General features: G+C 41.6%; 1 protein-coding gene across 2 annotated transcripts in view; it reads right to left on the minus strand.

Annotated features, from left to right (window-relative positions):
- Nucleotides 1–1,987: 1,987 nt before the first annotated feature.
- The window catches only part of KLHDC10 (kelch domain containing 10), a 62,986-nt gene continuing 50,459 nt past the window's right edge, over nucleotides 1,988–14,514 (minus strand). For both annotated transcript variants that reach the window (XM_059396406.1, XM_059396405.1), the window contains 6 exons: nucleotides 13,025–13,173; nucleotides 11,314–11,398; nucleotides 10,181–10,247; nucleotides 9,601–9,648; nucleotides 7,671–7,810; nucleotides 1,988–7,033 (listed from right to left, as the gene is read on the minus strand). In XM_059396406.1, the coding sequence (XP_059252389.1) occupies nucleotides 6,824–7,033; nucleotides 7,671–7,810; nucleotides 9,601–9,648; nucleotides 10,181–10,247; nucleotides 11,314–11,398; nucleotides 13,025–13,173 (699 nt within the window). In that variant the 3' untranslated portion in view covers nucleotides 1,988–6,823. The remainder of the gene's footprint in view (nucleotides 7,034–7,670; nucleotides 7,811–9,600; nucleotides 9,649–10,180; nucleotides 10,248–11,313; nucleotides 11,399–13,024; nucleotides 13,174–14,514) is intronic.

The raw sequence follows: 14,514 nt of genomic DNA on the forward strand, positions 1-14,514 counted from the left end.
AGGCCTCAATCCAAAGAGCTGTGAAGGGTTGGGCTTTATTAAGGAGAAAAAAGGGGAAAAATGAACAAAAACCCATGAACATACTTAAAAATCCAGCAGTCCCTGCTTTGGCCCGTCACACCTCCCAGGCCATCTTGCTCCTGTTAGCTCTATGGGCTGTTTTTCGTTTTGTTTTTGATACCTTCCTTTATGCCTCTACTTAATACTTTTCTGGTTATTGCTTAATTTGAGACATTCTATGTATTACGTTCCTGCTATGGAAGATGAGGCTTTAGCTCACTTATATCACCACCCAGCACTGCCCCCCCCCCATCCTCTTTGTTTCTTTACTGGTTAACTTTGTAACTCTGAGTAAATACTTCATTTCTTATGACAGCAGCTAGAGAGCAGTAGCAGTAAACACCCAGCCATGCTTCCTATGCGCTAGGCATTCTTCAAAGCACTTCACATGTGAGTTAAGCCACACAGTAATACTGACTGAGCCAGAGCTAATAAGCTAATAAGCTTCGGTCCCCCAACTCTCCAGATCACCTCCTTCCAGAGCTGTGCTGTGGTAGCCACTAGCCATGTGTGTTCACATTTTAGTTGAAATTAAATAGAATTAAAAATTTAGTTCTTCACACGAAACACATGGAAACTGGATGGTTTTATCAATGTTCTCTCCCCTCAAGCAATTACTGCAGATTAACCATAAGAGAACTGTTCAGTTATAATGGCTTAGTGACAGCATTTTGACGAACTCAAATTTTATCCATGGAACTGGAAGAAGAAAACCCCCAAACCAACGAAGCCACTGAAACCTCATCCCACCCAACCCAAGCTGGGGCTCAACTAAGAACTCAAACAAGAGTTCATTTCAAAGCTCTGGCTGGTCAGAAGTCAAAAAGGTATAGGGTCCATTTCTTATTCCTGGTAGGTCTCAGGGGAGTAGACCTCAGAAGAGGTAGGAGAAAGAAAGCAAGGGAAACAAGACTGCTCCGCCGAGTAAGTGTATTAACTGTACCTTACACATTAAGGGGTAGAAATTACGTGTTTTCCTCTTGTTGGCTTATATTGTATTATCTAAGATTATTAGTCCCCAGAGGGTATATTTAATCCAATCGTTTGTCGATGGAAACACTGAAAGCTAAGAGGCATGTGTGCGGTTCTGGATGGGAGACCTTACAAGTGACCAGACTGGGAGTGTCCACACCGATGCCAGACTTCAGAGTTCGCAAAAAAGCACTGCTGGGAGAGGGATCCTAGCTGATGGCGAAGCGACACAAAGCCGAGGTTTTGGATAAAGAAGCATCTGGAAGACCAAGGCCAGAGCTGGGAACTGTGGTTTCATCCCTAAGGGACTCCTGCGAAGGGCTCAGCTCCTCCTGGGTCTCTTCTCTTGAATCGTAAACAGTTGTGACTCCTTATGTAAAGATTCACATTTTCCCTTTGAATTTCCTTATTGCTCCTCCAGCTCTTCAGAATGTCTTGACACATCCACACAAACTGGGCTAGTGTAGTTCGGGGGGTACGCAGGGTAGGACAGGGAAAGGAAAAGGGAGCGTGCTCTGCCCCCATGGTCACGCACTCTTCTGCTCATGTCCTGAGGGGAACAGCGTTCTGTTGAGGGGGCGGCTGTGTGTCCACGAGTTCCAGACAGTGAGCAGAGGGAAGGAGCCACAGCAGGCAGCGGTGGAAGGCAGATGACTCACAGATATGACAAAGAAAAGTGGGCCCTGCTGGGTCGGGAAAGGAGCGGCGGAGGTGGGTGGACCGAGGCTTCCGTCCCAGCGGTGAGCTCACATACACACAAATGACCGTCAATCAAGGTAGCCTTGCGCCAAATCGATTTGGATAAGATTTATTGATCAGATTGTTTTTAGAAAACCAACAGCAAAACACTGACAAGGTACATAAATACAGATCGGACATTTTAGGGTAAATTCACTATTTTTCCTACTTGCCTGTAGGAAACCAGGTAAGGTGGAGAAGCTGTCCTGATCATACGGCATGCACACCAGACTGCAAAAGGACTTCCACACTATTGAACAGGACTGTGGCAAATAGCTTGAAAAGTAAGGCAAGCATCGTGTGTGGCCTAAGCGCACCCTGTACGGAGAGCCAAGCCCAGGCCTGCCCTCAGAGACTGCGAGACAGGTTTCCCTTTCTTGCCTAGGTTCTTCTAGTCAAATGCTCATTGGCAGGTGCCTTTACAGGGAGATGCCTGGCGCTGTCCCTGCTCAGACTCTGTGTACAAGGAAGTGGCTCTGGAGAAAGTCAGTGTGTTTCTGATGCCTCCTTTGTATTCTAAATGTGCAACTAGTAAAACAGCAATTACTACACCTTGGTGAACCTGCCTCTGACTCACCCTGTACACTGACTGAGCAGGGCCTTTAAAAAACTTCTAGCAAGTGAAAAAAAAAATGATAAAATCATGAATATTAGACTAAAAAGATGGTACCACTTTTGAAGCACACCTCAGAACTTCTTTTTGTAACCCCAGGTAAGAGAAGAGGTCACTTTCTGGCAAATCCAGCGACCTCGGAAGGGAAACGCCATCGCCGGCACGATCCGCACGACACACCCGGAGAGTATGGAGCCCTGCCGAGCCCGCCTCAGGCGCTGCCAACGCTCCAGGGGCCCCGAGGAATCTGGGGAACCAAAGCACTTGAAGCTAACAGAGACCAGTCTGGGGAGCTCATGACCACAGGACCATAAACCCTCATCCGTCCTGGAGCTCAATGCCAGAACAATGAAGAGAAGGAAAATGGCTTTTTGTGCTACATCAGAGTGCTGGCAGCTAGACAAATGAATGACGGTGCCACTTTCTAAACATCTGTAAGACCACATAAAAACAAACCGCTTTTACAGAATGAAGACCAACACAGACTTCCAGGATAATTCAACCTTTCCTACATGCCAAGCTATATGGCTGGAAAGGGTATTTCCAAAGGGAAAATACGGCTCCTGCAAGAACAGAGGAAATGCAAATATTTGTCAAGAGCCAAAGAAATGTGTTCAAATGATGGGATTTTCTCTGCTTCACACACAGTAGCTGCTTCTTCCCGTAGGCGCAGAGAGCTCTTTGGTGGTTAGAGGAGAGACAGCCTAGAACTCAGGGCAGGAACACTACGCTGAAGCAGAGGAGTGAAGAGTTAACATCTCAACTCAGGATTACCACCCGTGGGTCCTAATTTCAGCGTTCAACAGCTGTCATCAAATTGACAATTACGGCTAATAGGGCTGCTTATATGCTTGCTGGTTTCTAGCCCTCCGTGATTCTTCTTTTTCATTTCTAACTACTTATTAGCCCCACTCCACTAAAAAGGAGGTGCTTATGGGAGAGAGCTAGGGAGGAAGAATATAAATGAATCAATTGTTTGATAGAAAAGTTGAAACACTGATTAATTATGAATTTCAATTATCTGTGCTTTACCCTAGCTACCCTGGGTAACCAAAGGTCACTGTTAATAAACCTTTTGCTTAGAAAAGTTAATGTTTATTATTATACATTTAAATCTAGCTATGTAATGGAAATGAATAATTTAGAGCAAATTTTTACACCAAGTCACTAGGGCCCTGAAAAAAAAATTCTGCCAGTGGAAAGGATTTCAGTTTGGCCCCTGAAGAACAGTTAAAATTTCCATCTACTCTATATTGGCTTATAGATTTTCCAGAATGTGGAAAATACTTTATTAAATGAAGAAAGCATCATTGTCTTCATTTAATCACGTATTATGTTCACAGATAAATTAGTATATACATGGGAGAACTGATAGTATTAAATATTAGGCTTTAATTCTCCATTTAGGAAATTCCTTACAGGTAGACTTCTCTTTTTGTGGGCAAAGAAATGTAGGAAGATACGCACACATGAGACAGTACAAAGATGACTGGGGGAAAGTCTCAACTCTAACAAGCCCAAGGAATAAAAAGTCTTTAAGAGTTGGAGTGAGAAAACACAGACTTGAAGATCCAGACTGACCAAGAGTTGGTTTATGCTAGCTTGATCACATCTCACATTCTTGATATAAGCTGACTCTAAAACAATGAGCTGGCTTCCCAAAGCAGATTAAAAAAGAAAAAAAAGTAGTCTACCTGCTTTATAGTTACACCCTATATATAATCTGTATATATTCATATGTGTTTCTATATATTGCACTTCAATTTACAGGACTGCAGTAAGATGGCAGGGAGTGCCTCAAAGAGGCAGAGAAGCAGCAGGCATAAACTTTCCTAAACCAAGGAACAGTGTCAGGAATTCAGGGCGCTGGTTACAGGTATACTAAATGGCTGGGGAACCCCTATATAAAATTCTAGTCATGTACACTTAAGTCATCATACACACAGTCTCATTTGGCATCCAGAACATGTGCATATGTGCGGTTCTATAGCACTCTGAGCTGGTCACACCCACATCCTTTTCACTAGTATTATATTAAAAGAAGACACTTTAGACCAAGGATATGTACTTTTATAAAAACATCACATACAAGGTCTTGGATGTCAGGCCTCCAAAAGTCTACCTCAAAGAAGACTGCCCTCAGAAGGCTTAAATCCTTTTTTGCCAGCAAGTGTGGATTGAACTAGACTCTCTTTCTAGCTCTCCAGTGTAGCAAAGCTAGAGATCTGCTTATTTCCCAAGGAGCATGGGAAGATAAGAACAGAGGCTGAGCATTCAGGCTTTGGTCCCTATATAAATCCATGACAAAAATCCTTTTACCACCCTAGACAGCACAGCTTATTGAACTGGATATATTCCACCAAATATCCAGAGACCAGGCTGGAGTAATGCAGCAAAGCCTTGTCTTGAACTCATGGCGCTGCTCAAACTGACTTGCTCTGGAGAGAGCTCCTCACTGGAGTAAGCTAAGCAGTGGGTGGTAAGAGGCTAAATGTCAAACAGACTTGGTCATGGCAAGATTGGGGGAGGGGGGTACCTCTAGAGGAGTTGCTCCTTCTCCTCTTCTGGCCCTTACCCCTCAGTCCCCCCAAAAGGACCCAAACTCACAGGGGAGTGGTATTCTAAGACCTTGCAGACTATGGGCACCATGAACTCAACCCAACATGGGTGGGATGTTCTAATAAGGCATGGAAGTTAAAAGTCCAAGTCTAGAGACCACAGTTTTCTCTTCCCCGGAACTCAACAATGTATGGTAACTTTAGCCACAACTCAAAAGTGATTTTAAATCCACACATGAGCTAAAGAGATCCCTTCTGGGATGAAGGAAAAAAGAAGAGTAACTTTAAAAGCTAAGTGGAAAAGAGGCACTTAAAGGAAAAAAATATGTCCCAAATCTCCCATCTGAGCCTCCTGTTGTGAGGTGACCGATGGGATGATCAGCACGTGCCTTCTCGTATGCCTGCAGCACCTGGCGAACACCTGAGGACTTCCAAATGCTCACATCTCAGTGACTTGCTCAAATATCTAGCAGCCTGATGGCAAAGAAGTGAAAATTTAGGTCACTCCTTTCTTAGAGTTAAAATACAAAACGAAACAAACAAACAAAAAAAACCCCAGAACTAAAACTTCACACCAAAAATAATGATCCTCAGTTTCATTCCTTCCTCATGCTAGTTTTTAAAATGATACTTAGTTCATCGGGAAGGATGACTTATGGCTTCCCCCACCTCATCAAGACCTTTTATCCAATGACTAGACAATTACTCACAGCACCATGCACATTAAATGCAGACAAAAAGGGGAGACAGTAAACTAAGGGAAAAATCAAGAACCAGTTGGCTTTCCAGAGATAAAACCTGTTGCCTGAGAAAATGGCAGGTGTGTGGCCCAGTGTCAGAAAAGAAACATCTGTGAAAAGGGAGTGGCCAATATGACCGTTGGGCCTCACAGTCTGGCGCCGAGGCCCTCCCTGCCCTGCTCTTCTCTGGCCTCTTACAAGCTTCTTTATGTCCCATGGCATTTACGCCACACATTTAGGGTCTACAAGTCCCCCCATGAAGAAGTCAAAGAGATACTTGAACCCAGGAATAAGCACAGGAGAATTTTGAAACTGCCCACAATGAAGAACTTTGACCACCATAAACTCCTTGATTCAAAACGTTCTAGGTGCCATAATTTCTAAGAGCCACAATAAAACACACAACTACAACACACACATAAGCCTTGTGACGAGCCAAACCTAACCATTGCTGGCACCGTAAGGATGAGAAAAGAAATCACTAATCAAGAGTTGCTGAACTGCTTGACGTTCCTCCAAAGTCAAAGGATGGGTTTGGGTATCTCTGCAGCAAGACGTCAACCAGTGCAGCCACCAGACCCAGCTACTCAATTAGCAGCATCTTGGAAAACAGTAAGTTAAACATCTAGGTTTGCATATAACCCGCACGATTCTCAAGGTTAGCCTTCTTGTTCTATCCTGAAACTTCTCATTGTTGTGGCTAGACTTAAATATTTAAAAATAATTTTTTTTTTTGTCAATGATGCTTCTTTAATTTGTAGAGCACTGGCTAACATGGTCATAGTTTCAGAGTTCCTTTAAAAAATTATCCTATCTTGATTCACAACATTATTAAGGTACCTTCAGACTTTCCCTCAACTCCATCAAGGAAGAGGGAGTATGTGAATGTGTGTGTGTGTGTGTGTGTGTGTGTGTGTGTGTGTGTGTTGGGGCAGGAGGGAGAGAAGCAAAGAAAGAAGCACAAGGGAAAGTGAGATTTCCATAAACTTAAAACCAATTTACAGAAAGGCATCTGATGTATTTTTTGAATAAGGCCTTGATCAGGGTAACCAATCCTCTTTGTAGCACATTCTACACTGCCCATAAATAAAGGAGTCTCTTTAAATTAACATTTCCAGTATCAATGAACAGTCCAGAAATCCTCATTTCAAGCGCTCGATGAGTCCCTGTGTGAGTCCAAGGTGCAGAAGCTGTGTTCGGGAGAGGTTTGCTAGGTTAGGGAAGGCCGCAAGCAGCTTCTCCCATGCCAGTTCCAGCAGGCTAGGTACCACCAGCCAGATCTTAAACAATGACCCAGTCCGTTTGTTTTCATGGATGTTCACCACTCCTCCATGAATGTACATGCAACCAGCCTGTGAACAAATGGCAGTCAAAAGGGGATAAATTCAAATGGGAAAGAAACAGATACTGAGGCTGAAGAGTCAGCAAAAAATTGCCCACTAGGCCAAAGTGAGATGAGGTGAAGCAAAAAAGAATTTCTCACAGATCCCAACACAGAGATCAAGAAGGGTTTAAATAATGACTGAGTTACTAGGAGAAAACTGTAGCTTTTTTCTTTTTCTTTCCCTTTTTTTTTGCCTTCAGCAAACATTAAACTAACATTATATGAAGTATTCACAGTGCCAAATACTGGGAATACAAAGATGAAAATAAAGGCCCTTGCCTTCGTGAAACTAATGGGATCTTTAACAACAGGCTTTGTGGGGATAGAGCTATTCTGCCCTCCCAGAAGACAGCTTTTCTGTCCCTACCAGGGCCTGAATGCCACACACAGCCTTCCTTTCACATTTCTGCTGCTTTTAAGCTGTGTATATGGTTTCTCTCCCCTTTTCTCAGAGGGAGAGCTAGCTTTGTCTTGAAGAGAGTTGTAGAAACCCATTCTTAACTCAAGATTGCTAAGTGCAGAATCTTTTTCTTTGCTAACTTTGCTGAAAAGATTTCCTTATCACCTGCAACTATGTAAGGAAGGTTAAGAAAATAAAAACTTACCGGTGTAACAGCTGCACAGTGAAAATAAACTGGCTCGGGCATGGTAGCCGGGAGCTTCACCCACTGAAAAGTCTGCAGATCCAACTTCCAGATATCTCCCAGGATCACTTCTCCGTTATAGCCCCCACAAATAAACACATCTATGAAGAAAAGAGAGACCCCAGATCACACAAAAGAAAAGAGACACGACAACAGCATGTTTTGTAGTAGATCACCGGGCGAGCTGACAGGGGACCAGTTCTGGGCATCTCCTCCAACACAGATGACTGTGGCTGGGAGACCCTCTCCGGCTGCTGTCATGTCCCTCAGTAAAGTACAGACACTGTGCCGGGATCTTTGCTAGGACTAGGGATGCAAGTCTCTAAGCAGGCTTCATGTCTGGGTCCTCAAATCCAAATACCTATAGGTGCCAGGCACAGGAAGTGAATGGACAAGAAGGTCCAGGGAAAATAAGCCAACAGGAGTGCACACACTCTAAAGGCGGAGATGGTGATGCAGCGCCAGCTGACCGACACCTTGTGGAACTTAAGGCCCACAACAGCCAGATCTTCTGATTTTTCCACAGAAGCTGGAAATCTGGATTTTTTTTTTTTTCCTAAGGGAAACATTTTGATTTTTAAGTGTTATCCACTAATCCAAAAAAACTTAAGACACACACGAGCCAGACAAAATATAATTGCAGGCCACCAGTTTGCAAATTCTTCTTTCAAATAATGTTCTAGAAAGGATGGATATTTGTCTGCCCATAAAGACAAACGTCCTCTATGCAGACATTTAACCTGAGGAGAAACATTCACTGCAACGTTCAGTTCAGGGGCATAAAAGTGGTTCTTCCAAGCTTTCTTTAGCCAAAGGAGGACAGTGTGAAGCCCCATTTGATCTACACAGTTCTTTCAACCTTCCCCAAAATCAAAGGTTCTTCATCATTGTTGATGTTTTATGTTTGTAAAGTTAGATAGTTATAACTGGTCAGCTTGTAACATTCAAATGAAATGCCCCAAACTAAGACTGAATTCCACTGGTACGGTATCCGGCCTCAATGGATCAAATGATGAGATGTCTTCATTCAGGTCTAGATCAAGCTCAAGCCAATACTTAATTAAACTATAAAACACACTGGAAACTTCTTTGGCTAAGATTCAAGAAGTTTCAGGGCCAAGGCAAAGTATAGCTTTGCTTCCTCGAGAGGCAAAGCTGAACAACGCCACGATCTACACATCTTATCCAGAAAGCAGAAGCATCATAAAAAGCAGCTTTGTACTGGAGATGGCAGCATAATCCTAGTTAAATCCCAACTAAACTGCTGAAAGGATATGGGCTCTCAAACTCACTTATACACACCTTCCCCCCCAGGAAAAATGGAAGGGGGTGTACCAAACCATAAAATAAGCTGTAAATTAGAAGACAGGAGGGTTGTCCAAAGAGGAGTCATTTATCACACTCGGACGAGGTAGGCACAGCTGCTTTGGGAAGCCATACAATGCCTCTGTTGTAATACAGCCAAAGAATGAGCTAAGAGTCCTATTTGGCATCAGACAGAGCACAGAATAAACTTTATGAAATACCACTCTGAAGGAGTTACTGTAATTTTAATACTATGTCCACCGAGGTCTCAATTATATGTCAAGATTATCAGTATTACCCACCATAACCACAGACAGCTTTGGGGTGGGGTGCTGAAAGGTCAGCCCGTATAAGACAAGCTTATTTATTGCCAGTCTTTGAGTTCTCTCGTAACTGAGGGAACCCAGACACCCCACTCATGTACCTGATGAAAACCACTAAAAGAAGCATAACTTTATGGATTTCCCTTGAGTTTAAGCTATAAGAAACAGACTCTTCTCAAAATTGTGCCCTTTATATACACATAAAGACATTCTCAGCACGTACAATTATAAAACGGAACTAGAATGTTCTCTAGAAACCTTACCATTTTTTATTTGGACACAACTGTGACATCTTCGGGCTGCAGGAAATCCTGCCAAACACATAATAAACACAGAAATTCCATTATTCACAGAAAAACTAAGACTAATGCTGATGTGCCATGGCGAAAGACACACTAGGAATAACTCTTAGACACTTAAAACAAGCCCATTGTTGCATTAAGCAAACACTGACTAGTCCTTCCAATCCTTCCTTATTTCACACTAAAAAAAAGCCATCCAAGTCTCGCTGTAACCGTACAGCATTCAGGAGCCAGGGGAACAAAATGGGATGGTAGGGGAAGGAGTTACTAGTGGCTTTTCCAAGTCCTTTTACCCACAAAAAGATGGGTGGATCTTGATTCAAGTGTCTGCTTCCTAACCCACCCACATTTCCCTGCTTCCACAGAATGTAACAATCCCCATTAAAAGTCTCTGCACAATTACAGAGGAAGAATAATAACTGGACCAGCATAACGTATTTTACTTGTCATATAACTCAATAAGAGTACTTTCCCCCCTTCGAAACAAGTAAAAATTAAAATATATTTATTAAAGATAAGTGAATCAATATTTTAAATTTACCTATTTTTTCATGGGGTTTTGTGGCAATTTCCTCCCATGCGTTCGTTTCAAGGTTGTATGCATGGATCTTGGGGAGAAAAAAGAAAGAAGAATCACACACGTAATTTTAGCTAGCCTGAAAACCGGATTTTTTAATAACAGCCTAAACAAACACATATTCTTAGTTGGAAAGTCTTCATTTCTTTTGCCTTTCTCCAATCTTCCCTAATTCTAAAAGAAGGCAAAACATTAAATGATACAGTTGAAAGTTAAACAGATACAGGATTCCATTTTTTTTTTAATCACAGAAAAAAAAGAAAACAGTTGGAATTCTGCAACTGTCACATTTTTTACAACAAACATTTACCATTTTTATACCAGAAAGTAAGTGTTGATAAGAAAATACGATAATGCAGTTTTAACAAAACTTGAAAAAGACCAATAAAGTGCCAAAACAGCCCAGGGGCTCTGTAGCCTAATCTAGATTCCTCCTGGGAGATGTTAATTTAGCAACACCACAGGAGTGGATGAATAAAAACCCATCAGAGTGCAGCTTCCTACAGATGCACAGTCCTAGACCTGCAAAGTTCTTTCTAAATACACAGCACTGACGATGACAAAGCTGTGACATCCTGAGCATCATGGTTCCAGTTCTCATTAGTTTCTCCATACAAGCTACTATCTCTTCCTTTTAGTCACTTCCCCCATCCAGCTTATGCCGGGGATAATTTTCATGTTTTTCAGAGTGTGATGGATACAATGGTCAACTAGAAAGCATATTAGGGACAGAGTTTGGCCATATGTTATAAAGAGCATGTAACATAAAACAGGTGTTAAGGGGCACCTGGGTGGCTCAGTGGGTTAAGCCTCTGCCTTCGGCTCAGGTCGTGATCTCAGGGTCCTGGGATCGAGTCCCGCATTGGGCTCTCTGCTTGGCAGGGAGCCTGCGTCCTCCTCTTTCTCTCTGCCTGCCTCTCTGCCTACTTGTGATCTCTCTTTGTCAAATAAATAAATAAAATCTTAAAAAAAAAAAAAAAGGTGTTAAGAAACTGTTCCAAAATTCAAGTATCTATAGTCACAGAATTATCTTACTTAGTATGAAACATGCCTCTCTCTGTCCTTTTCTCTCTCATTATTATTATTTTTAAATATACCTTGTTTAAGGAATAAGCTGTCCAGGAAGTACCACCTCCCAAGATGTAAATCCTCTGCCCATCATGTGCAATTTCATGTCTGTATCTGAAAACATACATGGAATCTGTTTATAATGAAGTGAAAAATGATCTACCTAAGATTTTGCCATAAGGCTTTTGTTGGATAATTATTCATAGTAATAAATTGTTAGAAACAATCTAAGTGTTTAACAATAGTGAATTGGTTAAATGAATTACAGAATAGACATAAAATGGATTAGCGTGCAACCAGTAAGAATACAGACAGAGAGGACAGTTAATATATCAAGAACTTCTTTCCATGTCATTAACTGAAAAAAAAAAAAAAAAAAAGTAAGAGCAGATAGGCTTTAATCCCATGAAAAATTTATACATACACAAATATGCAGAGAAAATGACTACAGAGATAGATCCAAAATGTTAACCCTGACTATCTCTAGATTTATATTATATTTTTTTCATTTTCTTCATTTTACTTATCTGTATTTTCCAGATTTTCTAAAATCTTTTTGTGATAACTTGTATAAGGAGGGAAATTATTACAGAGTTTGTAAAAAGTGATCTGTCTACATTTCATTAGAAACCCCACAGTATGGACTTTCAAATTAAGATACTTATTTAATAGATACAAAAATATCAGAAAAATTCTGCTACATAGAACTGTGATTATAATGTGAAACACCTACCAGGACTTTTATCCAAGCAGTCTAGCTAGAAGTGAAACCATTTATAATGTGTCCATAAAATGATTCAAGAAGGCAACCATGTGAAAATGCTTTGAAAACTTAATCTATTTCCTCCTTTCCCTGAAGGCCCTGGTGCTGATAAAATAAATTACATCAAAATTATTCCAGCAGCAGCCCACCCCCGAGTCCTCACATGGTAGCTCTGCAAACATCAGCCCACTGCCATCCTACAACAAAGATAAAGCCTTCCTTAGAACCTCTAGGCCGTTTTGTTTAAAGGAAACGAAGAGATAACTGGATTCATCTAAACAAAGTGAATAAAAAACTATTTACTGTCTTTGCTTTTAAACTGGAGAGGAAAAAATTATTTCACAGAAGTATTTCTAATTCTAAGAGGCAAGTCCTGGCAGGAAAGAAAAGTGAAAGGCCTAGGACTGCTCCCAGAAGGTGGCTAGGAGCCACCTGTGAAGACTTCACCTGTGAAGTCTGCATGCTTAACAGGGCACTTGAAATGAAGGTCCTCCCCTCCTCTCATCCACCCATCCAACCACCACGCCCCCCCCAAGTCAATATTCACTGAGTACCACTATGGGACTTGAGGGCCACAGGCTCTCTGGGTATACAGCTGCGAGCAAATGAGCCAAATAATCCCAAAGCGCAAGTTAAGAAGGCAAATCAAAAAGTAACTAGAAAGTGATTGTTTTGTCTGTAATATGGCATTTAATTACATTTGCTACCACTGGTTTCTTCTTCAAAGTGTTACTATCTTCCTAATGCAGGAAAAAATGAGATATAAAAAGAAATACTATGAGGAAAAAAATCTATGGTTAAGGGGGAAATATCATTCCTTAACCAGATGACTTTTCTTTAATGCTGAACTGGAATCCACCAGCAGTTGGCTATTTTAACCAGGCTGTAAGAGTCTTCGTCAAACCGTATTAGCAGTATTCAGAAAAAAGTCAAACTTAGCAAGAAAGAATAAATATTCTTTGATCCTAGAACCTCACCTCTCTTCTGGCAGATCACAGGACAGGTTGTTTGGTTTTAGTTGTGTCCACTCTCTTGTATTGAGATCTAGTTTGTGCAGATCTGTGCTGTAAATGTAGCCAGTTGTCCCTCCAAAAACATAAAGGGAGCCATTGATGATCGCCATGGCCTGGAGGGCAAGGAAAGGTGAATACCATTGATTCATTAACGCCTGGTTAAAGAATACAAACGTATTCAATACCCCAAAATGAGACTTCATGAAATTCTCTTCTACTTTTTAACCTTCTAAAATAGCAGACCTTTAAAAGATTAAAGATCTGGGGGGAACCGAGGTGGCTCAGTCTGTTGAGCATCTGACTCTTGATTTAGGCTTAGGTCATGTCATGGTCCAGGGATCAAGCTCCATGTCATTGTGCTCCCTGCTCAGTGGGGAGTCTGCTTGTCCTTTTCCCTCTGCTCCTCCCCCAACTTGGGCTCTTTCCCTCTCTCATTCAAATAAATGAATAAAAAATTAAAAAATTTTAATAGATTTTATTTATTTATTTGACAAAGAGAGACACAGTGAGAGAGGGAACACAAGCAGGGGGAGTGGGAGAGGGAGTAAAAGGCTTTCTACTGAGCAGGGAGCCCAATGTGGGGGCTTGATCCCAGGACCCTGGGATCATGCCCTGAGCTGAAGGCAGACACTTAACGACTGAGCCACCCAGATGCCCCTAAAAAATAAAATCTTTTAAAAATATACCTAAAAATAAATAAATAAAAGATTAAAGATTTTTAGAGAACCCAGGGATTATTTTTAGAAGGGTAAAGCTTTGGGGTGCCTCGGTGGTGCAGTTGGTTAAGTGTCCCACTCTTGGTTTTGGCTGAGGTCATGATCTCAGGGTTGTTAGACCAAGCCCTGCATCGGGCTGCTCAGCATGGAGTCTGCTTATGACTCTCTCTCCCTCTTCCTCCGCCCCTTCCCCACCACATGCACTCTCTCTCTCTCAATCTAATATATAAATAAACAAATCTTTAAAAAGAAAGAAAAGTTAAGAAAGAAAGGTAAAGCTTTGCTCAACTACAAAGCAGTTCTACCTAGATAGGCAAGAGGACTGGATATCATTTAGGGATCCTGGCCAACCAAAGAATGTATACATCACAGACATGAACATTTCCACGCAAAGCTGCTTCTCTTTCTAAGCAGTGTTAAGAAAGATGCTCTCAGGAAGAAGAAGCAGATATGAAAATAAGGCACCAGACAGCCACTCTGGAAAACAGCATGGAGGTTCCTCAAAATGTTGAAAATAGAACCTCCCTATGACCCAGCAATTGCACTATTGGGTATTTACCCTAAAGATACAAACGTAGTGATCCAAAGGGGCACGTGCACCTGAATGTTTATAGCAGCAATGTCCACAATAGCCAAACTATGGAAAGAACCTCGATGTCCATCAACAGATGAATGGATCAAGAAGATGTGGTATATATACACAATGGAATACTATGCAGCCATCAAAAGAAATGAAAT

Source organism: Mustela nigripes, chromosome 4 (genome assembly GCF_022355385.1).
Source record: "Mustela nigripes isolate SB6536 chromosome 4, MUSNIG.SB6536, whole genome shotgun sequence".
Taxonomy (NCBI): domain Eukaryota; kingdom Metazoa; phylum Chordata; class Mammalia; order Carnivora; family Mustelidae; genus Mustela; species Mustela nigripes.